This window comes from Vespa mandarinia, chromosome 3, assembly GCF_050613455.1.
Source record: "Vespa mandarinia isolate Hongniang chromosome 3, ASM5061345v1, whole genome shotgun sequence".
Taxonomy (NCBI): domain Eukaryota; kingdom Metazoa; phylum Arthropoda; class Insecta; order Hymenoptera; family Vespidae; genus Vespa; species Vespa mandarinia.
The window spans coordinates 2,312,688-2,337,453 of NC_140812.1; the positions used below are offsets into that span (position 1 = coordinate 2,312,688).

Below are 24,766 nucleotides of genomic sequence, written 5' to 3' on the forward strand. Positions count from 1 at the left end.
TACCGAACCTCTTGTATTTCGAAGTCTGTAGGATCTTATTAGAAAACTTAAAGTTATCGTTTGGTAAAAAAAAAAAAAAAGAATTAAGGACATCGATACAAGCGATGCAAGCGACATATGCAATCAAGCGACGATTATGTTGAATAAAATTGTTCCGACGAATGTTTTGAAAATAATCGATTGCTACGAACAACGTAGGCGGCTCACGAACGGACGGCAAAACGTATTTCGTGCGATAAAATCGAACTATAAGAGCCAATTGAGTTGCCGTAATCTCGTTTTAATATTGCCTATTAAAAAAATCAAAATGTTCTCTCCCTTAGTGTGGCTCCCCGTGTACTTATCATTACGAATGTAATCGAAAAGTTATATAGTTATATTATCGCCATAGAGTAATGCCATAGGGATCTTGAAGGTCAAGCATGCCACCCTTGACGGTCTTAAAAAAACCAATCTCCTGCAATAATATACAACCCTATCCGTGACAATACAAAACAATATTATAAATGAAATTTAAAAAAGTCAACGAGAAATGCGACTGCCATTCAAGTACAATAACGTACTTAATTTTAATTGATTGTATGTTTGGCCAATATTACGTTGTAAATGTTGTTCATGTTTGTTCATACTTAATATACACAAGTAAAAAAAAAGCAAAAGCATTCGAGAAAATCGATAATGGTCTCGAACCTAACTTTTCAATGCGTTTAAAATAATGTTTCATTATTTATCATACTCCTTTATGATTTAGATCGTTCATTTGAGTTCTTTCATATTGCAGAGGTAATTAAGTAATTTTCATCTTCTTTACAAGCATCGCACGCATTTTAATGGTATTCTAGTTCAATTAACTATTTATACATACTTTATCCACACAACAGCTACACTTCTTTGTTACGTCATAATTGTTTTTCATAGAGAGAGAGAGAGAGCATAGACATCGTACTATCCACGCATACAGTTCCACCATATTCGACTTCAGCGCCATTATTACTACGAGGATATCAAGGCAGTATGTAGAGGCATGCATATAACATAATATATTGCGGACCAGTCATTTTATTACTAACCAATAGCTAGTTATTTTTTTTCGTACGTAAGAAATGTGAGATATCTCGTCAAGGAAGGGCTCCTAACGGTACAATACAAAACAATAAGATATCTGTGTGATCCGTCCGTTAGGTTATACGTTACATATATTCGATAAATTAATACCAAAGATTCGACTATTATTTACAATGAACAAACGAAATATTATAAATTGAGTATAAATTGAGTATGTAACAAATTGAAAATTACATGATCGAGGCAGATTATTGTAAAAATGTATCATTTAATTATAAACAACGAAAGTATTGTTAAATTAATCGATGCATTTAATTTTATAATTATTGAAATATATTGCGATTTCGTCCAATCTCATTTACCGCCATCTCGATTTGGAACGACGCAAGGTGGCGCTTATTTTGACTCGTTTTCATTTGAATAGTCTTGTTATGTGTCAATTGCGTTAACACGCCGACAATATAACCGGTGCAAGGTGGCTCGCGTTATTTCTAATATCCTTGAAATTTTATACTTTCGAGGATGCAAATTTTACGACAATTGGACGTGCATCCAAAGGTGCGCGAAGAGGCCGATATTCTCATTAGAACATTCAGCGGTGCTGTCGGTAATATATGTTTTTATTATAGGTTAGAACATGACGTTTGTCAAATTGCTCCAGATTTTAACGTCATTTCGTAATATTTCTTACTTAATTGTAAAACGTTCTCTTATCTGAGCAATTCAACAGATTGCCTTTCCTTTATTATTGTGAACTAAAAAAAAAGTGCTGAATGTTTAATTAACCTTAAAAGTTTTGTGTTTATCTTTATAAAGAACGATTAACCCATTATCAAACCCATATATTTTTTTATACTTGTGCACGATGGTTTTACTAACATAATTTTCACACATAATATTATTTAATAATCAAAGGAGAAAAAATATCGTATCTCTCAAAGGCCAATATATATTGTTTACATTTGATTATTATTGAATGAACGTAATAGCGAGCAATCGAATTTGTTTTAAATAATCAAGTAATTATGCGAGTAAAGTTGGAGATTCAATAAAATTTACATTTTATTTTCAGTGACTATTATTAGTACCATTATCATGGGAATATTATTTTTATCCGAAGTAAACTATTATCTTACGCCTACGCTAAGTGAAGAATTATTCGTGGATACATCAAGAGGATCAAAATTAAGAATTAATTTGGATATAATAGTCCCTGCGATATCATGCGATCGTGAGTATAAGATGTTTTACTTATTGTATTATGTGGAACGACGTTTCATGTCCGAAAATGATACTAATAATGCTGCGAATTTGTTCTAGTTCTATCGATTGATGCCATGGACACAACTGGTGAACAACATTTGCAAATAGAACACAATATATTTAAGCGGCGTCTGGATTTAAGTGGAAAACCTATAGAAGATCCACAAAAAGCAAGTATGTGTACAAGCGATTTGAATCAAAGCATTATTACCCTCTATGGGAGTTATTTAAAAATATTTTCACGATTTCCTAATTCGAACAAGAATTAGTCATATATTGTATATCGACTAAAAACGAGTGAACCTTTATTTTGTTAATGCACCGAGTATACATATAATAAAATATAATCGTGAAAAATTATATTAATTCTGAATGATATGATAGGTAAACAATAATGAATATAATTACAGTTATATTCCACGTTTAAAGCCATAGATCGTTTCACGTAGGTTCTTTCGTTGGTGCTATTATGATGCACCAACGTAACATTACAAAAATCCCATTATCTTCTAAAGAACAATTAGTGTAAAGTGTTATTTCGAGGAAAATATGTAAAACATATGTATCTCTACGTAGATAATATAGGAGCAATTCGTGATTTATGATGAGGAAGTTGTCATCATTGTAGGTTTTCAATGAGACATTGTTCTAGATAAGTAGATGATTAATATAGTCAATAATATTATAGGGTCTCTTATAACGTTACTACTAAAGAATTCTTAAAAGAAGAATACAATATATTTCACACATTTATATATTATGTTCAATTAATATTATATACAATGAGTAATCTAATTATTATATTGTACCATAGATATTACAGACACAAAGGCTCTCAGTAAAACTACAGAGAAGGTAATTGAATAATTTTCTTTATTTATCAATATTATTGATGTTTTACCGTTTTACCGATTATACAACTCGTAAATAGTTAATTATTTTCCATTAAAGAAAATCGATATATTTTTCTATAGACAATAGGAAATATTACAGCTGAAACATGTGGAGATTGCTATGGAGCGGCCAATGAAGCATCAGGTATAAAGTAAGTTGCCTTGTAAATTTGTCAAGTTTTTCTTACAAAGAAGAACTTTCACGTATAATATTTTTAGATGTTGTAATACGTGCGAAGATGTAAAAGAAGCATATAGGCTTAGGCAATGGGCTCTTCCTGTCCCATCTACGATAAAACAATGTCAGAATGATAAATCGGTAGAAAAGATGAAACATGCTTTTACACAAGGCTGTCAAATTTATGGTTATATGGAGGTAAATAGAGTGGGTGGAAGTTTTCATATTGCACCAGGTGATAGTTTCTCCGTTAATCATGTACATGGTATGTCAACGTGACTTTTTAATTTCCATTAAATTAAGCGTAATGTTATGAATTTAATTATATAACCATTCAAGTCATTTATTAGGGCACAATATAAGAAATAAGAAATGAAATATTTCTTTACAGTACATGATGTGCAGCCCTATTCTTCGTCTCAATTCAACATGACCCACAAAATTCGCCATTTAAGTTTTGGATTAAATATACCAGGAAAAACAAACCCGATGGATGACACTCTTGTAATTGCAAGGGAAGGTATGCTTAATAAGTATTTTATTAAGAAATCAACAATATGCTTTGTATTATAATCTTATGTAAGTTAAAGGTGCGCTCTGTTTATATGATTTTTAAAATACTAGCATCTTATGCCCATTCCAATAGCCATAAATACGCCGAATGTACCTCCACCTTGTACCATGCTTTTACCAAGATGGCCTATCAATTCTCTTCCTCTCAATCCATATCTAAATCCAAAACAAAGTGTGATTAATGTACACAATTTGAACAGCCCTTTTGTTATATATATTATATATATTCTTATATACCTGAATGCTGCAAATCCTGTTAGAATTGCACCAGAGGTCATACCTACGCAGAAACCCATAGTGAAACCCATTGTAATCCTATCCCAGCAAGAAACTTTCTGCTGCTGCACTGTACCTGGTATAACTGCCATCTATTAGACATTAAATTAATACACATTGATATTAAATTTATTATTAACAATTTTTATTAGTCATCTTGTTAATGGCTTTTTTTCTCTCATAGCTTCATTTTTATAAGAACTAGTTAACCACAGATGTACAATAAATTTTTACCTCTGAATGAAGAAAGAGAAAAAATTTTTCACGATTCTTTAATATTTAGCTCAGCAAATCGCTAATCGTACGTACCGTATAACCTCGTACTAAATCACTCGATAATGCTTATTTCTTTAAATCTTTTCTTTTCTTTTCGTTTTTCCTTTTTTTTTTTTTTTTTTTTGGTTAAAAGCGCTCAAAGAACCGGGGACTCAACTTGTATTACGATATTTGAGGCGCCATATTAGTTTTGCGAGATGAAAAATGAAAAAGCAGCGACATATGTTTCTCCTGTTACTTCCGTCTCGATTGATATCGCTGTATCGATATTCACATGGCGGGCTATTTGAATGAGAACAACCTACTAAAAGTTTAATTTCCCCTAATTCATGACAATTAATATATTACTTATATATATACATATTTACTTTTTTGCTTTCAGGAGCAATGATGTTTTATCATTATATAAAAATTGTACCGACTACCTATGTGCGTGCGGATGGTTCAACCCTTTTAACAAATCAATTTTCTGTAACGCGGCATTCCAAGCAGGTTTCTCTGTTTACCGGCGAATCAGGCATGCCTGGAATATTTTTCAGTTACGAATTAAGTCCTTTGATGGTCAAATATACGGAAAAGGCAAAATCTTTTGGACATTTTGCGACCAACACCTGTGCCATTATCGGCGGCGTTTTCACGGTAGCAGGATTGATAGATTCACTTTTGTATCATTCAGTACGAGCGATACAAAAGAAAATTGAACTAGGAAAATACAATTAGATTGGGAAATGTGTGAACAAAGACAATTTCGAAGTGCGCGCATCTTTCTATTGGAATTTTTCGATTTTTTATTCGCACAAAGGACAATTCATATATATATATATATATATATATATATATGATCTTCAATCCGTACGTTGTGACAAAAGAATCTCGCAGAAAAAGTGAACTTTGTATGCAGCAAAGCTGATCAGTAATTATAACAATCTATGTATCATAGCATTTTATTACACGTTTTTGGACTGTTTAATCGCCAGCAACAAACAGCATGTACGTCCAGACCAATTGCGATGTAAAATATTTGTGTATACCAAGTTTGTAAATATCAAGAAAAACAAATCAGATAAAAGAAATACAAAAATGTAATAAAAGGAAAATATGAAGGAGAAGGAGGAGGCGCTTATCGATAAAAATACTTTTTCTTTTTTTTTGTCTTCTTTTCTTTTTATTAAATAATTGAATTAGTCGTAAAACACTTATATACTTTTTAGGTATAATTCATAAGTATCGCTGGATGTTTTTGCTACATTTTGACAAAACTCGTCGTCCGTGCCACAAATCAAAGACTTGAGTGAAACATACAACGGTACAGTTGGATCGTATTGCGCTCTACCCAACTTTACCAAAAACATATGCCTCTGCTCCAGTCTGCGTTTTCTGCATAACAAGACGTATGCTTGAGACAAAATAAATTGATGAGATAATTTCATCTGATTATGCGCATAGTCAAACGTATCCGTTATATTTTTTCTACCTGAAAATATAAAAGATAGTTAGAATTTTCAGTTACAAATTAAATGACGGAATAGATTGTATTAATTTATTTAAAGATTGAAATTCTTACATTTCATCCATAATCTGGGTTGCGTCATTAGTAAAATTTTGCTTTCGATCTTATTGAAACCCATTTCTTCTTTTATAGCAAATGTATTTTCCATTATATGACTCATCTTGTATGTTATTAATTTGGAATTTTTTACAGTCAATTGTCTTACTTCTTGTCCGGTCAGACGAAAATTGTCTTGAAAATATCCTAGCTTAGTATCTATACTCCTTGTGGAATAATTCAGCCATGTAGGATTTTTACAAAGAATGACTTTAATCATTTCTATGTTAAATTGATGAAATCTCAAATATCTTATTCTTGTATGTAGATCATCCATATCTTGTTTAAAGATATATGGATTTTTGGTGAGGAATTTGCCAAAGTAGTCACCGGGTATACCGCAATCGTGTAAGAACCTTATATATGGGAATAGATCCCTTTCAAAGTCTTTAGATAAGAAAAATTCCATCAGATCTACGTTGGTCTCATGTTTATACAATTCTACGCCAAGCTTCATTAATCTTTGTATAGTATCTGAGGTATTTGCATATTTTGCTATATTATAACTGGGAAGTTGATATTGTCCAATGTCGGAGAGATCTTCGGTACACGTGTCCAAAGCTTCAGGTAACTTGATATTTTCATCGCAAATACCTAAATCTTCTACATCAAGTTTTATTTTTGGAATTGAGTTAGAAACGTTCGATTGAATTTCTTTTAGATTCTCTACAGGTGTAATCTCGTTCGTTAAGTTATCAGTTTTTTCATTCAAATCTCGTTCCTCAAATTGAGATGTAATCATTAAAGGACGTGTATTGGGATTAGTCGAATCATTTACATTTTCTACCTTTTTATCATAGTCCACAATATTGTTAATACTTTGCGACAAAAAGCGTAAAGCATTAGTATTTATATCATAAATTTGTTTCGCATTGCGAATGCAGGCATAACAACGTATAGACCACATTTTTATTGCGTTTTATAATTGTAAATTAAAACACATAAAATTTACATATTACAATTTTTAACATTAATTTTATAAGTTTGAAGAGATTGCATTATCCTGTAAAATAATAATTAAACGCCACGTTTTGATAACATAACCATATCACGGACATGGATGTTTCTATCAAAATACGGTGATAATGATCTTTCGACGTAAACCGTTTTTACGATCGTTGTATAAAAAAGTAATCGAACGACACATAGGATCAGGTTATCGATTTTTCCTTTACTATCAAACTTTCATTTGATGCTATTATTTTCGTATTATCGTTACGGCCATTTACTTGCCATGTAAATATATAGATATAATTTGTGTGACTTTTATTTATCTATTAAGACGTTACGTTACAATACTAATATCACACACGATACATATTCGTTTCATTTCTAATGTTTTTTCTTAAATGATATAAATCGGTCGAACATTAATTTTTATCCGAAAGCGAACTCCAATGGAGGTTATTACTATGTTTGGTTATGATCTGCATTATCGACATTGTATAGGTCCATTTGTCCGTAGTTTTGTAAAACTTGATAGATTTACTACTAGATGTGGCTTCGTCAATGCAAATTACAATTTCAAACCAATTGCAATTGATTCTTTGTTTCTTCCAAATTTTACTTTCTTTTAATTTATTATTATTCTTCAATCGTTAAATTTTTGCTCATTATGTCGCATTATCATAACGTGATACCGAGATGTATATAAAGAAAACTTAATGTAATTAATTAATTGACATAAGAAAAAAATTATAATTCAATATAAAACTATGGATGTTGTTTGTTCATACATAAAAACATGAGGAGTCGAGTTAATTTTCTTCGTGGGAATATATTTAATATTTATGATTTGTTTTTAAGTTGTACGTAACGAAGATATAATTTATCTCCGTAACCATTAAATGCATATGAAGAGAGAAAGAGAGAGAGAGAGAGAGGATTAAAACAATAAGAAATTATTTTAATATATTTTCTTTTCCTTTTATTATTCGGTCCAGGAAGCATTCGAAGGCAAGAATATTACGGCCGTAAATAGGATAAACTCTTATGTACTCGTTTCTTTCGCGACTAACAGATCTTTCTTCCTTTTTAATCGGACATCAACTCTCTCTCTTTGGCAATGAACTTTCCTTGTATCCCGCTAGTGTATCCGCGACTACGATACCGGCAAGACTCTCTACGATAAGTTCTCTTACAAAGATAGAAGAATTGCAAATACCTAAGATTATTGTCAGGAAGAAAAAATTATTTATAAAAAGATTAAAAAATATATATTCTACGAGAGGATGCTTTTGAGATGTGCCATCTTCGTTGGTCTCATGTCCGTCGTGGCCACAATTATTTATTTAACACCAATACCGGGTAAGTTTATTAAAAAAGTTCGAGTGTTTAGTTTCTTCTTCTTTCTTTTATTTTTAGATTCCCCCCAACCTTTTTCTCATGATTTTTCATTAAAAATACGTGCTAAATTTGAAAAGTAATAAAGATGCAAACTTTGCGTATATGGCAAACAGACGTTAGAAATTATCTACAATGGACCGAAGTGTTAAACTTCCTTTAGAATGTAGATAGAGTTAGAGCGATAAGTGATGCTCTTGAAAATCGTTTTATAAACCTTTTTATCGTCGTACGCGTCGAACAAGATATATAAAACTTTGTAATTTTATTCATATATCTTTTTTTTTCAAAGTTACTTTCATAAAATTAAAACAAAAAAACAATTTAATACCAAAGAAAATAGATATGGGAGACGATACAGTTACTTACCTGATATAGGTATTCCGATAATTGTAATGAACATCAGGTGAATGACCTGGGAGCCTGCACTGTATCCGTTCTGCAAGGAGCCTATCACTTGTGCTGTAACACGACCATGGTCAAGGAGTCATAAAGTGCGTGAACGCTGGATGCCTTTTTTTTTTTTCACTCGATTAAACCTTAATACGTATACGATCGAATAAAACTAGAGAGAAATTGAAATATTTTACGGTATTTCAAAAGAGCATAGTTCTCCAATATAAACCGACTTGATTTCAAATCTAACTGTCCGACTTCGATATATTAGAAATGTTTTCACCTATGAATATTTTTTATTTATAAATATAAGAAAAAAGCGTGTTCACTTTCAATTTCATTATTAACAATAATAAACCGAATAATAATAAATGAGGTTTATTAATAATAATAGAATTATTAATTTCATACGAACTTTTTATTAGGATCTTTCAAATCATAATAACAATAAATTTCATTCTTAAAAGGTGATATATATATATAGATCGAAAGTAGTAACGTGAAAGCGTTGTATCTGCAAAAGTGAAACACTCAAATTTCCTTTCGTTTTTAAGAAGAGTCAACGCGTCAACGCTTTCGTCTTGTCATCGAGACACCATTGTGATGAAATTTTACAAAGGATTAATGGCTCGCAAAAAACGACCGTCATCATTTTCGCTTTACTAGGACACCGGCGATTTCGAGTTTATCTTCTTGATTTTTCCTGATGATGCACTTTTGACAAATCTTAGGTAATTTCTTTTCCCATCTTTTATCAGAGAAATAATCGCGGGGATCAATCTTTTTTTATCGACATAGATATTTCTTTTCTCTCTCGAAATCAACGAACCGTCTGTAGTTGTACCCGATCAGTAAATTTATTACAAGCGGAAGAGAAGTTGAGAATAATCGAGAGTAAAACGAGAAAGTTTTATCGTTTCTATTATTCTTCGAAGATATCTTTGGTAAGGTAAGAAAAGTTCGAAGTGAAAGAACGAATAAAAAAACTAACAATGGGATGTTAAATTGAATCTTTTAGTCGTAAAAGAGAATTGCCACGGATAATTTAAACGCAAAAACGAAACATGTTACGTACGTGAACATGTAAAAAACGCCTTCCTCGTGAAATTGTTCTTACGCCATCGGTATAGCCAGGAAATATATATATAATACCGAATATAAGGAAACGTGTTCAATGCCGTTTTCGAAAATTATTTTTATATACTATACAGCGCTCTTGTCTCGATTTCTTGAAACTAGTTCAGGATATAATGCTTCATCAACATTTTTCTTGATCGATCTATTGAACAAATCATTCGAACATTGCGATATTAAGCGAGTCTGATAAGATAATCAACCGTATGGATGATCAAAACTCAATGACAACATTCAATTTTACAGGAATGAGCTTGTTATCTCGTTGATAATCACTATTCACGTGAACTATATAATTCGTGATGGCAAAATTATAGTGCTTTTCTCGATAGGATAACTCTTTGAATATGACACGTCTATAATTGCGTTAATATCGCTACGGTCTGTTAATCCGTGTTCTAAATATTCCTATTGAGGGAATATATCGGGCGATTCAATAATTATTATCACTTCAAATATATATATATATATATATATATATATATATATATATATAGTTATTTTTGATTTTATGGAAAAAATACTTACGAAGGACAAAGTTACACCATTTCTACGTCTGCCGATAAAAAGAATGTTGTCTCAAAGTCATTTTTCTTACGAGCATTCAAGATCATCGGTATTACTTTTAAATGGAACCGATTTTGCTTTACACTTATTGACTCCTTGTGCCAATCTGAATAAAAAAGGACACAAAAATAATTAGATATATTGAAAAAATGCCTTGTTTTGCTCGAAATCAGAAAAAAATGTTAATGGAAAAAGATGAATGGTTGAAGATGAACTACATATTCATACTTTTTCACAAGTGCACATGTATTATTGCTGATATGATATTTGAGGTGGTGATAGTTATTACACCACTCGGTATATATTTTTCGTTAGAGAGTTTTAATAATAACAGCTTTCAATTCGTATGGCTTTTCCGGTGTTTCGAAATCTACAAAGTGTCACGTGTGTATATATATATATATAATGTGTAATACATTTTCTTTATGAGATATATAATGCCTTTTATCGAAAGGTGAGAACGAGATTTTTGTCGTATCTTATGGAAGGTATTCTTTTTCAAGTAGAAATTAATCCAAAGTCGCTTTTTTTTTAAACAATGTTTCTATTTCTTTCTTTCTTTTTTGTTTTTTTTTTTCGTTAAACCAGAAACAAGATGAATGGTAAGTGTATTATAAAGATTTGTAACCAACTCTTTTTTTTACGTTTATTTTGATTGATGACAAATATAATCATCGAAAGTCACTCAAGCACTTGAGTAGAAAGCGTTACGTTTTATGTAAAAGCAAAATATTCTTCAAAGATTTTAAAGAACATTTTAAAGAAAGCGACGCTTTAAACCTTCTCCACTTTTAAACAATTTATTTTTCTTTTATGCCTTTTTTTATATCCATTTTATCAAAGTAATATGACTTATTCCTTAGAATTGAAAATCCATTCGTCTTAATATTTGCTTTCGCTTTGAAAAATCATTCTCTTGGCAGTAAACATATTTTTGCTTTCATCTTTACTTATCTTTATCTTCCTCCCTTTGAGTAAATGTTTAGAGCTCTAAACATCAAAGAAAGAAATTTTTTGTCAATTTCATTTTCACATACCTGTGATTCTTGACTTAATTTATTAGACGAAATTCTAGTGAAAGTGAAAAGCTCAGTCGATCGAAAGTACAACGCAAAGGAGATTTAAGAAAGAGAAAGGTCACGATATGAAAGTGTAGTTGTGTTAAAAGCGAAGTGAAAAGAAATATCTGAATGAGTATGCGAGTTTAAAGATGCGCGCGTGTGTGTGATCTGTGGATTTTGATGAGGGTGGGAGAAAGAGACAACACGAAAAATATTCTCTCATTGGTCGACCGTAAATACGTATATGTATCCATACATATATGTCTTCTCAACAGTCCATACATGCACGTGTATTCGCGGAGTCAAGAAATGGCTTCAGGGTAACTTTCACTGATCATTTCGCCATCTCTTCGGAGGCGACGCCTTCGAATTTCTTGCAGGTCAATTCGAACATCTTGATTCTATGCGAATAAGTGTTAAGTCAAATACGAAACCAGTTGTGTTTTTTTATCAAAGGATATTTGATAAGAGAAAAAGTAAAAATGAAAGGATGATCGGTGAGTTTTATAAAAGCAGGTGTGTGGAGAGAGAGAGAGAGAGAGAGAGAGAGAGAGAGAGAGAGAGAGAGAGAGAGAGAGAGACAGACAGAGAGACAGAGAGAAAGAGAAAGACAACACATGGAGAAGTGTTCGGTAAACGAAATTTGTGCGCGAATACCTCGTCAGTCGTTGACGGGAGAGCGCGAAGTTATCTACGACTTTGTCGTACTCGAAGTTAATTTATGTGATCGTCGACAGAGTGGTGCAGTGAAATATGAACATTTTTCATTTTTTTTTCTTTTTCTTTCCTTTACCAACCAACCGATCGAATTCTTTCTAATTCATTTTCTTATCCAACTGTTTTTTAATCCTTTGATGATATACATATATCATGCATGTCAAACAATATTTTCGTTCATTTTCTAATTTTCTTTTTTTCTTTTTCATCAGCTTTGGTGGCGGTATTCGCAAGTGATAATATTTCATAATAATTTTCTGAAAGGGAAGATGGATGTTTGCCAAATAATATCTGATATTGTACATATTTTCAAATATTTGTAAATTGATTGAGACAAATTCATCAAATATCAGAGGATGCATAAAATTTAATAAAGTAAAAATATTAAATACTAAATTAAAAAATATCGAAGGAATATATCTAATATTTAAAGCTCAAGTAATTCATAAATTGTACACAGTAAAAACGTAGGGTAAAAAATTAGTTGCATTATCAATTATACTTAACTGATTCTAATTTTAATCGTATTAATTTATTATGCTTCATGTTGATAGAGAATTTTACGAATGAGACTTTTATAGCGAATTGGCGACAAAATGAAACGGTATAAGGTGAAACGTAAATGATATGAACAAAACGATATGAAGGAGAGAGGATGAGAGAGAGAGTTAGGTAGAGTACGTTTCGATTTCTTCATATATCTTCAGAGAGGCAGAAAAGAGAGAAGGAGATAGAGCACAATATAGCGACAAGCCGTGCACGTAAATGTATGCGTTTATTTTATTCACTTTCTCATTCATTCGTCTCTCTCTCTCTCTCTCTCTCTCTCTTTCCTTCTCCCATCCCGTTCCTAATTTCTCTTCGACTCATTCTTTGTCTTTCGAGTTCTCTTTGTCCTTTCACCAATCCCAATGTTTACCTATCAATCAAATTATACAAAAACGATAAAAGATCAGCTTTAATTATGGATGCGTTACTTCAGTTATCTCGTTCGAATTGAAAAAAAATTTAATGAAAAATAGAATGAAACAATATGTTTATATAAATATGTTATTCTTGATATTTTTAATATAACTTATAATTATTCGATTCTCTCTCTCTCTCTCTCTCTCTCTCTCTCTCTCCTTTTATCTCTAAAATAGCATGAGAAGTGGAAAGTTGAAGAATTCAATTAAACTAAATTAAATTAAATAAAGAAATTTCACTTTTATCGTCTGATAAACACAAAGTTTATTAAATTCATTAATGTTATTATTTCAATTCAAATTCTAAAAGCTTAGATATAAATGACGATTTACGGAAGGAAAAATGAATCGTAATTTACTGTTGTAGACATTTTGTACGACGTGTTACGCCAAGGTCATTTAAATTTTTACATCATAGTATAATATCAAATAATTACGGTCAAGAACGAATAGAAGTATCATCTAAATTTTTTTCATTTCTTACCCCTGAGCGGTGCGTCCATTATTCATTCATTACTAGCACATGCACTCGCCGTTATAGCTTTCTAGAGGATCATTTTGCTTCAATATAATTTAGTGGATGATATAAACGTCTGGAAAGGAATTACGAAGAGCTTTGCTTGCTACGTTACTGACACGAGATCAGGTTTATGAAATCGATAAATAATATTAAGCTTCGTGGCTTTTTTTTATATTTCCTGTGCTTTCTGTAAGAGCTTCTTACGTGGCTAATTGAAATTAAAAACATGTAATTAAAAGTTTACCTATGATTTTATAATCAGATGCTCTGGTCTTCACCTGCTCGACGTCCCAATTTCGTCGTTTTCTACGTTAATCGATTTTTTTCGAAATATTCATTAAAAAGCAAATTTATTTATAATATATTAAAGAAGTATTACTTTATTCTCATATTATTCCAAAATATATTAATCGTTTCGTCATAAAAATTTGAATCAAACATGATGTTCGAAAACTTTGTACATTTTAATAATGAAAGTGATCGATTTATTTAAATATTGTTACAAATTGAAAAGAGAAAAATAAAAATCAATAAGTCAATTTAATCGATATTTAATCGGCAAATTAACGTTACAAAAAGGAGATAGGCCGAACAAAGGCGTTTAATATAGAAATTAGTATAAACATTAAAATGTCGTCACCAGTTGTTATCGTTGCGTAACAAATAAAAGGTACAAAATTAGGTAGACGATGTATATTACTAAGGAAGCGAGCAGAACGGTGTCACCGAGCACTTATGTGCTAAGGTGCTTCGTGGTAGTGACGATGATCGCTGCTGCTGCAACATTTCTACATTTAAATAATTATAAGCCGAGTAAGTTCGAAGCTCTCTCGTTCATTGTCATTTCAGAAAACAGCAAAACCATTCATCGATTTATAGCCATTGACACTTTCTACGAACAACTTTCCTGTTCCTTCAATGATTTCTTTTTTAGAAAGTTATGATTTTTAATTATTAACCGTGAATTTTTTATTTATTTATCTTTTTTCAGAACAAACTTTCTTATCCTGTGACAGACCATGTCATCATTTAGATTGGCCAATGATTTGTCGGGTGAAACTTACGTTGGAAGTGTTCCAATCGCTCAGCAAGTAAGATGTAATCCCTTTCTCTCTTTTTCTCCTACATTATAAGAAATTTTCTTTTCTAATCCGATGAACTTGAAAAACAAGAAAGGCTTATATGTGATCTTCGTCGTATCTTTGTATAAATGTGCCATTGACTTTTTATTTTATTTTGAATTCCTCTAATAATATAATATTAATATTAATTGCTATTTGCTAGAGTAGAAACTATTTTATCGCATATATTCTTTTTTATTTATACTGATAGCGAGAGAAACGATATCCGTTCGTTGTCATACGTTGGACTAACAATATCTTGACTAACTATCTTGACTGGCTGACATTATCGAATTAGACAAACCATAGCCCCGCTTTTTTTTTTTCTTTTCTATTTCTTTCATTCGATTAATCACACGGTTGTCTCATACGGATGTACATGTCTATATTTTAATCATAATTAGCCGTGACTTGTCTAAATGTCGTAATGAAATCTTATGAAATTTTCTCTAGTATAACGGTTACTGCAACGCGGAAGAACTTGGATCAACCGCAAAATATTTAATCGAATATCCAGTAATAAAGGTTTCTTCTTTACGTATTAAATCTGAGATATAAAGCAAAATTCTATCAAAAAAGAATTCTTTCCCTATGCATTAAATTTTGATTGTGTAAATTTTGAAAGCGTTTACTTTCTATGCGTTATTATTACTCTCGTCTGAAAACAAAAATAAAAAAGGAAGAAATTTATTGAATTTCTAGATCATGTGGAAATTGCTTATCGAACGAGACCGCTTGTCTGGCTAATAATTGTGTATCAGCGGATGGACAAAGGCGGGCTATTATGACGGCGAATCGACAAATGCCAGGACCCAGTATACAGGTAAAATTATGATTATAAGTTATTTAAATAAGGATTATTATTATTATCATTATTATCATTATTATTATTATTATTATTATTATTATTATTATTATCATTATTATTATTAATGTTATTGTTGTTGTCCATTCGACGTAAGTCTGATCATTTTTACGCTTATTTTTGAAGAAACAACGAATTACTTTAATGCAGCATATTTCTTATGGATTTTCATTTTAGCAATTTACTTCATAATTCAGAGTTTGTGTTTATTTATCAATTAATTATGTGTCAACCGATAGAATACGCTTTTTAATTGACATCTCATATCTGCTTTAAACGATCGAGATTTTCAAGCTGAGCGTACTTAGTAGATTAATATGGTACTATACTTGCTATAAGCACATTACGTAATTAGATTAATTATTCGTTAGAAATTAAATTACATTATAGGTGTCGAAATTGATTGGCTATCGATTAGAGGCAGTATTCAGTGTTGCTTTGAAATGTCACAAGTTCTTCCCCTTTTTATATGCATTCAGTCGATCCATCGAATCACTTTTTATCTGTTATAGAAACTACATAATATAAAAACCTATATAAGATGTGACTTTACGCTTGACGAAATTCCATCAATATTGATTAGGTAGTTTGCCGTTTCTATTGTGATGCTTCAATACACCCACTTCATTTATTTGTTTATTTATTTATTTACTTATTTATTTATTTTTATTTTCCTCACAGAAAATGATTCATTTCCCATAGAATAATAATAGGATATAAGAAATAAAAGGATTCTCCATTCTTCTGACTATTAGTAATTTGATAAATGTCAATTAAGATAAGGAATTCGTCATTGCAGGTTTGCGAGAACGATATCTTAGTAGTGGACGTAGTTAACAAACTTCCAGGTAAAGCGGCATCGATACATTGGCGTGGTCAATCCCAAATTGAAACACCCTGTATGGATGGTACGCCGTTGGTAACGCAGTGTCCAATACCAAGCTATACCACTTTTCAATACAAGTTCCGAGCGTCAGCTGCTGGCACACATCTATGGCATGCACATGCAGGTTCTTATCTTTCTATAGCCATATAGATTTATAGACCAATTTATTTATATAAAAAGCATTTAACTGGTTCGGTTGTAAGACACTTGTATACTTTCTTTCGTATCATACGATCGTATAATAATTTTTATCTTTCTCGTTATTTCTACTTAACAAAAAAAAAGTTTAAATAACTCTAATTGTTATCTATGTAGTGATCAATTTGATAAGCATAATTGTCGATTTCACCGGACATGGTCAAAATCGAGATGTTTCCTTGAGACATTTTAATTGCGTAAAAGATAATAAATTTGTAAATTTTTTTTTTCTTTTTTTATCCCGTTTTCTCTACCAGGTGCCGACATAACGAATGGCGTTTTTGGATCGTTGATAGTCCGACAAGCAGATATTCGCGATCCTCAACGTGCTTTTTATGATGTCGATGACCCGAACCACGTGATACTAGTTACGCACTGGCAGCATTCTCCGGAAATGTCACTCGATCATGGTCATACAAAGCCAGCGATACTTCTCGTCAATGGTAAAGGACGGCAGATGAATGGACCAAAAGTTCCTTATACGACGTTTACCGTCGTTCCCGGACGACGTCATCGTTTTCGAGCTGCCAATGCTGGCGGCGCTGGATCTTGTCCCATTACAATTTCTATTGATAATCATTCTCTTTACTTGATAACTTTGGATGGTCAACCTATCGAACCTCGATACGTTACATCGATTACTTTAGCAAAAGGTTCGTGTCGAAATTCAAATAACGTAACGTTCGATTTAATCCTTTCAATATTCATTTTGATCTCTTTATTGATTCAAATTTTTATAATTGAAAAGTTGCCCTGATAACGTTAAAATATTATATTTACTGAGCAATTTGTTTATTGCTGGAATTAACGTTATTATATTCATCGGTCGTGGTGCTTTTTGCTTGATATTCTATCGTTATTTATGGGAATATATTATGTCTGAAGATAGCCATCGTTCTTGATCGATAATGTTTCTTTGCGAACGTCATCCATCAGAATGAAATATCCCTAAGTACCTAGTGGCTGGTAACATATTTGTTTGTGCGCGCAACATTTTAATCCTTTACAGACAATATTTGATAATGTACTCGAAGTTTATACCAACAATCTCTATCGGTATGATGAATTAGAGTATTCTGATATACAATTAAATTTTAATTTAATTTCATGTCCAATCAGCATTCAGTCTTGTTCCTTTAATTGAAAAAATTAAAAAGTCGCCGTAAGATTTAACCGAGAGAAAGCCCAAGGCAAGGGCAAAGGTTTAATGCATGCATGCATGCACGACCGAGTTATCTCTCGCGAGAAGACTTTTCAAAAAACTTTTTTATTGGCAGATCGTCTTCTCCTGTAACACTATCAATGATGTATAAAGTGTTGCCAGGCACGATATTCCAATACATAGTTACCGAGCCATATAAATCATATTCTCACAATAATCCGTTTTCGAAGATGTTTACCTGTCATGCCTTTTGCAAAGTATATTCACCAATGCTTTTCATTGCCTTTAAATTTCTTAATGGATTATAAAACGATAAAGACATTTTAATTAGAAAGTTTTCCATTATCTTTACGTTATGAGTTTCTTTAACAGGCGAGAGAGCAGATTTCATATTAAAAGCGAGCAAAAAGATCTCCTCTTATTGGATGAACGTAAATACGCCAAAGAAATGCGGAACAAGTCCTGTTTATGGTGCTGCAATTGTAAAATACAAAGGGAGTCCTGTGGATCGTTTACAAAGTACTCATTCTGACGATATTACGGTCGATCAAAGCGAAGATCAGGAAATGGAGACGAATCGAATCGCGATGACGACCGTTTACGATGATATTACATGCAACAATCCTGAGAATCTTTGTATCAACGAAATTCGAGGAATGCGTAAAATGCCAAAATCTCTTACTACCAAAACCGATATGACCATTTACCTACCGATTAATAACGTGATCCAGTCAACCGATTCAGTAGGTTAGTTCAAATATCAATACGTTCAAATAATTCAAATTTATTTATTTCGTTAAAATTTCAGAGAAGAAGAAAAACATTATAACTTATTTTTGTTATAATATAATTAAATGAATTCAAAAGGAAAAACAATAGGCGTCAACGACAACAAAACTGAGATCTATGTAATTTGTTATCTTTTTAGAAGATGCCGGCGTTGATATAAAATCCTTAAATGTGAACAATGTTACGTTCACTTATCCTTCGTCACCGTTATTGACGCAAAGCGGTGACATACCGAAAGGCTTGCTGTGCACGGGAAAGGACGAAGACGATCATAATGAGAACAACGAAACTGCGTCTTCCTCCCGAAATTGTCACAATGGTAATGGAGAAGCCAACGAAACGTGCGAATGCGTTCATATACGTTACATTCCTCTCGGAGCGACTATGGAAATAATTCTCTTGGATCAAGGTAACCTATTTGCTCGGTAATTTCGATTATATATATAATTATGATGAATAAATATTTCATTATTGCTGTTGCGTTTAAAGCTACAGCAATTTTGTCAAATTGTTGAGGAGTAGCTGAAATCGTTCGAGCGAGCTAACTAAGGACGATTAGAAATTAATTTTCTAAAGGAAGAAATAGAATATCGAAAGTTTTACTTTTGTTTACGTAATTAAAAAATTACGTAATCAAAAATTTAATAAAGAATGACATAAACGCCGACCATCGTGTTTTCTCGTTACGTTAATTATCAGAGAACCAACCGTTCGAATATTTTCTTTTCTTCGTATTCAAATATTTGTCTCGAGATAGTTGAGTGAAATTCACAAAAGATTTCACGAGGAAAATCGTTACGTCATTTTCCGTAACCTATAAACAAACGTGGAAAGTGAAAATTCGTGGCTAGCAAGTTTCCTGTATCATCTTGAACGACGAGTTTTAAGTAGGTCATTGTATAAGGCTTCGCTTCACGTTGGAGTAAGTAAACAAAATAGAAACAGAGTAGTTTCGTTAATTAGAAATTATCACCTTCGCTTGTAATCTGAGAATAGTTGTCAAAAATAGAAGGAAAATTTTTCGAAATTCATTATACTCGTGTGTCATACTTCGATATTACATTTAACGAAAATATCACAATGTCGATGTAAAATTATAATACGAATAATAATGTGAGAATTTTTAATTAGGATATATAATAACAATTATAAGTTTTTCATTTGTCTTCGTTGTTTCGCCCGTACCTATTTTTAATCCTATTCTTTTGCAAAAGTTCGTATAATTTTTAATGATCGATAGAGAACTCGAGAAAAATAGAGAGAAAGGGAGATCTTGCACTTGTAATAGGTTGCATTGATCCTTGACATCAGACTTTTTTATTACACTTTTCTACGAAAGCTTAAAATATTGATCCTTCACTCTGTCCTTCCTACTTGTTGTTTTTTCTAACTCTTTCATGAGTTGTTCTGTCAATCCATATCTTTCCGATAAGACAAATCTCATGCAGACATAAAACCTACTCTGCCATTTGTAAATTGTGAGGGACAGACGTATTCTCCATCTAGTCGCACTAATTGGGAATCGTGACGTGATTCCGCTCGGGCGCAGCTACAATTCTTCTGTTATTCCTCTTCGAATGCATCATATGCGCGCGATATCATGCATTCACATTGTACGGCATAAATCGATTGTCCACCGCTTGCCGAAGATCGAACATATTTTTGCTCCTTCAAACGAAACGGACAAAAATAGTTTCTTTCCAAATCATTTTCCTTATTTGGTCGTAGATTTCAACAATTTTGAATTCCTTTCTAGACACAGCGGCTTGCCAAGAACCGCAATCCCTCGTCAGTAACGTGGTTAATAAGCCGACATAATAGTCCGATCCATTGCGTCATCTGACCATGGTGAAACAGCTCACCTTGCACGCCTGCAGTAGTTATCGGGTTTTCCGAAGCTTTACTATCTTGCCGCGTGTGGTGATAAAGAGAGAGAGAGAGAGAGAGAGAGAGAGAGAGAGAGAGAGATGGGATGGGATGGGGAGAGGGCAGAGAGACAGAGATAGGTGATTTTAGTGACGTGCGTCACTTATCCGACGAGGAAGAGCAGTCATGGGATGGGCAGAAGAGTATAAGTCAAATTTTGTTCCAGACAAAATGAATTAACGCTAATATACTCTACATATGCTGTCCTTTGCTTTGTCGTTTTAATCGTACAAATCAATTCTACTTCTTTCCCCGCTTTTTCACCTGAGATTCTGATGAAAATTTAAGGAGTGAAAATTTTGCTCGAAATAATATGTCGTAATTTGTAAAAAGACAAAAATATCTCTAAATCGATTATGATGTATATTTTGTATCGTTCAATGAGGACGAGGCGTATGTTATCAATGTCCATAATATAAGGCGGTACATGTTTCATTGTAAATATTATAAGTGCTTTTCCACGAAGCTAATAATTCTGTCTTAATCTATTATTTTGCCCGTCTAATAGAAAAATGTCAATCTACAATGTGTCGTTTCTTTTATAGAGTTTTTGTTTTTATTTATCGCTTCAAAGAAAATTATAACTTTTAACAATTAAGAAGCATTTTTGAATAATTTTGAAAATAAGTTTAATCATAATCTTATCATCTTTCTTTAGCTGGAATGAACGATCTTGTTTACCATCTACACGGATACAACTTTTACGTTGTCGGAGTTCAAAAATTTGGTAGAAGCATGTCTCTGGATGATGTTAAGCATCTTGACAGGAAGGAATTACTTTTCTTCCGTAATTTGGATTGTGCACCGTCGAAAGACACAATAACAGTGCCAAAATTTGGCGCTGTCGCTCTCAGATTTAAAGCTAATAATCCTGGTAATATTCAAAAGCTTACGATATATAATCATTTAAGATCGATTCAGTTCAGTCTCGGTTCAACCTCTCGGTTCTATCATTTCAATCACAGCTTAGCCATTTACATTGGCACATATTAATTCAATACAGTTACATTGCCAGTCACATTATACGAATCCTACTCATAGGAGACGTAGAGAGAGAGAGAGAGAGAGAGAGAGAGAGAGAGAGAGAGAGAGAGAGAGAGAGAGAGAGAGAGAGGGTAGAAGGTGGGGATAGGCGGATCTCCATTAATAGTTTTGAAAAAACTATTAATCGTTGCAGATCGATCACGAACGATACGGGACATAGAGAAAATAGGACGGATCGGTGACTGAACTGAGACTAAATTGAAATGCGTGAACGTGTACATTTAAATTACATACAATAATATTCAAAACACATTTTGAATTTGATTGGAACGGAGATTGAAGCGAAATGTGTGAATCGAGCTTTATGCGTTAAAACTATTTCATTATTAATATCCATTCACGATAGTAATCTCTGATCGTATTCATACTCAATATTAATATTGAATACCGTCGAATTTAGGATATTGGATGCTGCGAGACGAACACGCTGTCGATTGGACCCGTGGCCTCGATGTTATCCTACAAGTTGGTCAACCTAATGAGATGATAGCAGCGCCACAAGATTTCCCAAAATGTGGCTCCTTCATCGGACCCGACTACTTTCTGATATAGACCACTTTATATTTCATTAATAAACGATTTGTAAATAATTGTATATAATGTAAAATGAAATGTTCGCTGCTGGGATAATATTATTTTTTGTTAACAATAAACGATTCACATTCATCACGTTCACGATGTTAATAATTTTTAATCGATATTAATCGTAAGCCAATGGCCAACGAACAAAAGAATGACGCAAAACGTCAACTCTCGGACTCGTCCGAGGTGTCAATCTAACCAATATTATTTTTCTCCTTTCGATCGAAATACTACCGTCGGAAAATCGGAAAAAAAGAGATCAGGCTGATGAGCAGGGTTGTCAGTAATGTCCTGTCTGAACGGCGTACACGCCCAGATAGTCACGTTCTTTTCCGTTCCCCATGAGATTCTCTCCCTTCAGCACAAAGTTTTTCGCGAATATGCCAAGGTAGCCGTTGGTCCGGATTTCATTCATACCTTGCCGTCACTTTTGATCTTGACCGCGATGACGTTAGTTTTCTGGAAAAATCCACCGAATTCCAAGTGGTTCTTTCAAGCTACAAACGGCTTCCCATTGATCTATAAAACTTTTCAGGTAATGGCATATGTTCCTCTTGCTTTTCAAGTCGAATTTAACGATCCAAACTCTGACTCCTTTTTTCTCAATAAACTTTCAAGATCGCCACCGCATGGGCAGCAATCGATATGGTTTTTTGGTCTTGGTTGATTTTCCAAAGAATACTTTATTGCATGGTTTGGTTTTATTGGAGTTACGTAAGTATACTCGTGGGGAAACTGTTTAAATGAACCACCATAATGGAATTTATTTTCTCATCGTATCGCTTCTCTGAGTCTAACCCTAATTATGCAGGAAACTGAATATCGTGACATAGTTTATCCTTGGTGGCAACGAGTTTGGTCCTTGTATTATCCGTCCCCAACGCAATCACCAGTTCTCTCGGCCGGCTTCATTAGTTGGACCATTTCAATGTCACTTTCAGTCTCGGCGTTAGCCTGTGCAATATCTACGAGTCGTGTCAGAGCCTTCCTCGACGATTTTTCAATCGTTCTACAGGATTTATTTATCGCGATTAAACATTATATAGAATATCTCACGAAGAAGTTAGTGTTGTATAGAAATGTTTCTTTTAGAATTTTAATTGAATTTTCTTCATCGAATATATTTAAGAATAATTAACAGTATCAAATTCCCATATCTTAATAATCGAAATATATTGAACATATCTTTAAATAATTGGAGTATACGTTGTTTTTTTCTTTTTTTTTTAATTAACACTGTAATTTCCTCATAGAATACGTGAAATTGCGTTGTCCTGGGATAGTGACAAGTCTTCTTGCGATGGTGCGGATGGAAGCGATCTCAGTTCTCTCTGCGAAGACTATGGATCGGAGATCTCAAATGATATTAAACAAACGAAACGTCAGCAGGTGCATCCGATCTGTTATGGAACTAACTGGACGCCCAAGCCGAATTTCTTGAATTTTGGTAAAGAGACGCAGAGGAAAGCATCGATGAAGTCGGTGCATACTGTAACGGGTGTCGCAGAAACACAACGAGCAGAGAAATTTTCACCCAGACGTCATAAACGTGGCTGTCACACAGCTATACCTAGCAATTCGAGTGACAAATCGAGCGGATGTTAAAATCATTCCATTCTTTGGAGAATGTTTTTTTGTCATTTTTACTACAAATATAGATACAAGCATCATGATTCGATGATCCGAATGATGATTATTTTTCTCTTTTTCTGCCTTTTTTCTTTTTTTTTTTTACTTTGCTTTTATTCGATTTGGGAAGAAGGAATGGACTTCTTCCCTGACGATGATCGGATCATTAATTTTTTTTTATAGGTTGAACCTTCGAAAAGAATGAATTGACACTTCGATATCTTGTGAATAATTGATTAGGTATAATAGTTTAAAAGTAAAATTGAAAATCGCGTGATTTCGTTATTTAGACGAATAACATTGAACGCTTTAGAGCGTTTTATATTCTTATTATGGATAACATGAGATTACGTGAAAATAACTTTAGGATGAACTTTTCTTATAAAATTATTTCTTTTTCTGTGATCCAATAAAGTAAATTATGGTTTATTTTTATGATTCTCCATTAATCATCTCTAGAATATTTTCTTTGGTGAATGTTTCTCTTCGTCTCCTGTATGCATCGATGGTTTTAAATGAATATATTTATAACGTTTTACATAATATTTGTAAATCATCGTTATTTATTTGCACAAATGTGTATTACACAGATATAAAAGAACGTACGTTAATGTCGCATCTCATGTTATCCTTCTTTAATCGATGAAAAAAAAAAAAAAAGAAAAAGTGACGAGAGTCCTGCGACTCTCTGTATAGCCAGGATTTCCATGGCCCGATCACGAGAGAAGGTA

At 32.7% G+C, this 24,766-nt stretch overlaps 5 protein-coding genes across 16 annotated transcripts; 3 read left to right on the forward strand and 2 right to left on the reverse strand.

Annotated features, from left to right (window-relative positions):
• Nucleotides 1–129: 129 nt before the first annotated feature.
• Nucleotides 130–5,670, forward strand: LOC118446897 (endoplasmic reticulum-Golgi intermediate compartment protein 3). 3 transcript variants are annotated; one of them, XM_035878077.2, is made up of 8 exons: nucleotides 130–1,012; nucleotides 2,138–2,296; nucleotides 2,386–2,502; nucleotides 3,143–3,183; nucleotides 3,303–3,373; nucleotides 3,441–3,664; nucleotides 3,791–3,919; nucleotides 4,907–5,670. In XM_035878077.2, coding segments are annotated over exons 1-8 (1,080 nt in total). In that variant the 5' UTR covers nucleotides 130–1,011; the 3' UTR covers nucleotides 5,245–5,670. The 3 variants fall into 3 exon arrangements, with proteins under 3 accessions (XP_035733970.1, XP_035733971.1, XP_035733969.1); XM_035878078.2 differs by having other exon boundaries at nucleotides 142–1,694; XM_035878076.2 differs by having other exon boundaries at nucleotides 142–1,672.
• LOC118446903 (reactive oxygen species modulator 1) lies at nucleotides 3,921–4,737 on the reverse strand. Of its 2 annotated transcripts, none has more exons than XM_085656071.1 (3): nucleotides 4,483–4,737; nucleotides 4,210–4,340; nucleotides 3,921–4,128 (listed from the first exon to the last, which is right to left on the reverse strand). In XM_085656071.1, exons 2-3 carry the CDS (start codon nucleotides 4,338–4,340, stop codon nucleotides 4,020–4,022), a joined length of 240 nt encoding a protein of 79 aa, XP_085512197.1. In that variant the 5' UTR covers nucleotides 4,483–4,737; the 3' UTR covers nucleotides 3,921–4,019. The 2 variants fall into 2 exon arrangements, with proteins under 2 accessions (XP_085512197.1, XP_035733991.1); XM_035878098.2 differs by having other exon boundaries at nucleotides 4,558–4,734.
• mTerf3 (mitochondrial transcription termination factor 3) lies at nucleotides 5,657–7,586 on the reverse strand. The gene is made up of 2 exons (XM_035878074.2): nucleotides 6,089–7,586; nucleotides 5,657–5,998 (listed from the first exon to the last, which is right to left on the reverse strand). Exons 1-2 carry the CDS (start codon nucleotides 7,035–7,037, stop codon nucleotides 5,721–5,723), a joined length of 1,227 nt encoding a protein of 408 aa, XP_035733967.1. The 5' UTR covers nucleotides 7,038–7,586; the 3' UTR covers nucleotides 5,657–5,720.
• Nucleotides 7,587–8,229: 643 nt separating this feature from the next.
• Nucleotides 8,230–22,491, forward strand: LOC118446893 (multicopper oxidase 3). 9 transcript variants are annotated; one of them, XM_085656166.1, is made up of 10 exons: nucleotides 11,971–12,128; nucleotides 14,825–14,924; nucleotides 15,408–15,479; nucleotides 15,657–15,777; nucleotides 16,619–16,829; nucleotides 17,161–17,556; nucleotides 18,438–18,812; nucleotides 18,994–19,263; nucleotides 21,439–21,654; nucleotides 22,225–22,491. In XM_085656166.1, the coding sequence occupies exons 4-10, from the start codon at nucleotides 15,739–15,741 to the stop codon at nucleotides 22,374–22,376; spliced, it is 1,659 nt and encodes a 552-aa protein (XP_085512292.1). In that variant the 5' UTR covers nucleotides 11,971–12,128; nucleotides 14,825–14,924; nucleotides 15,408–15,479; nucleotides 15,657–15,738; the 3' UTR covers nucleotides 22,377–22,491. The 9 variants fall into 9 exon arrangements, with proteins under 9 accessions (XP_035733958.1, XP_085512291.1, XP_085512292.1 ...); XM_085656167.1 differs by having other exon boundaries at nucleotides 15,408–15,470; XM_035878063.2 differs by lacking the exons at nucleotides 11,971–12,128; nucleotides 15,408–15,479 and adding exons at nucleotides 12,257–12,372; nucleotides 14,096–14,646.
• Nucleotides 22,492–22,692: 201 nt separating this feature from the next.
• LOC146873098 (uncharacterized) lies at nucleotides 22,693–24,237 on the forward strand. Its single transcript, XM_085656037.1, has 4 exons — nucleotides 22,693–22,941; nucleotides 23,025–23,120; nucleotides 23,218–23,468; nucleotides 23,660–24,237. The coding sequence occupies exons 1-4, from the start codon at nucleotides 22,693–22,695 to the stop codon at nucleotides 24,009–24,011; spliced, it is 948 nt and encodes a 315-aa protein (XP_085512163.1). The 3' UTR covers nucleotides 24,012–24,237.
• The last annotated feature ends 529 nt before the right edge of the window (nucleotides 24,238–24,766 follow it).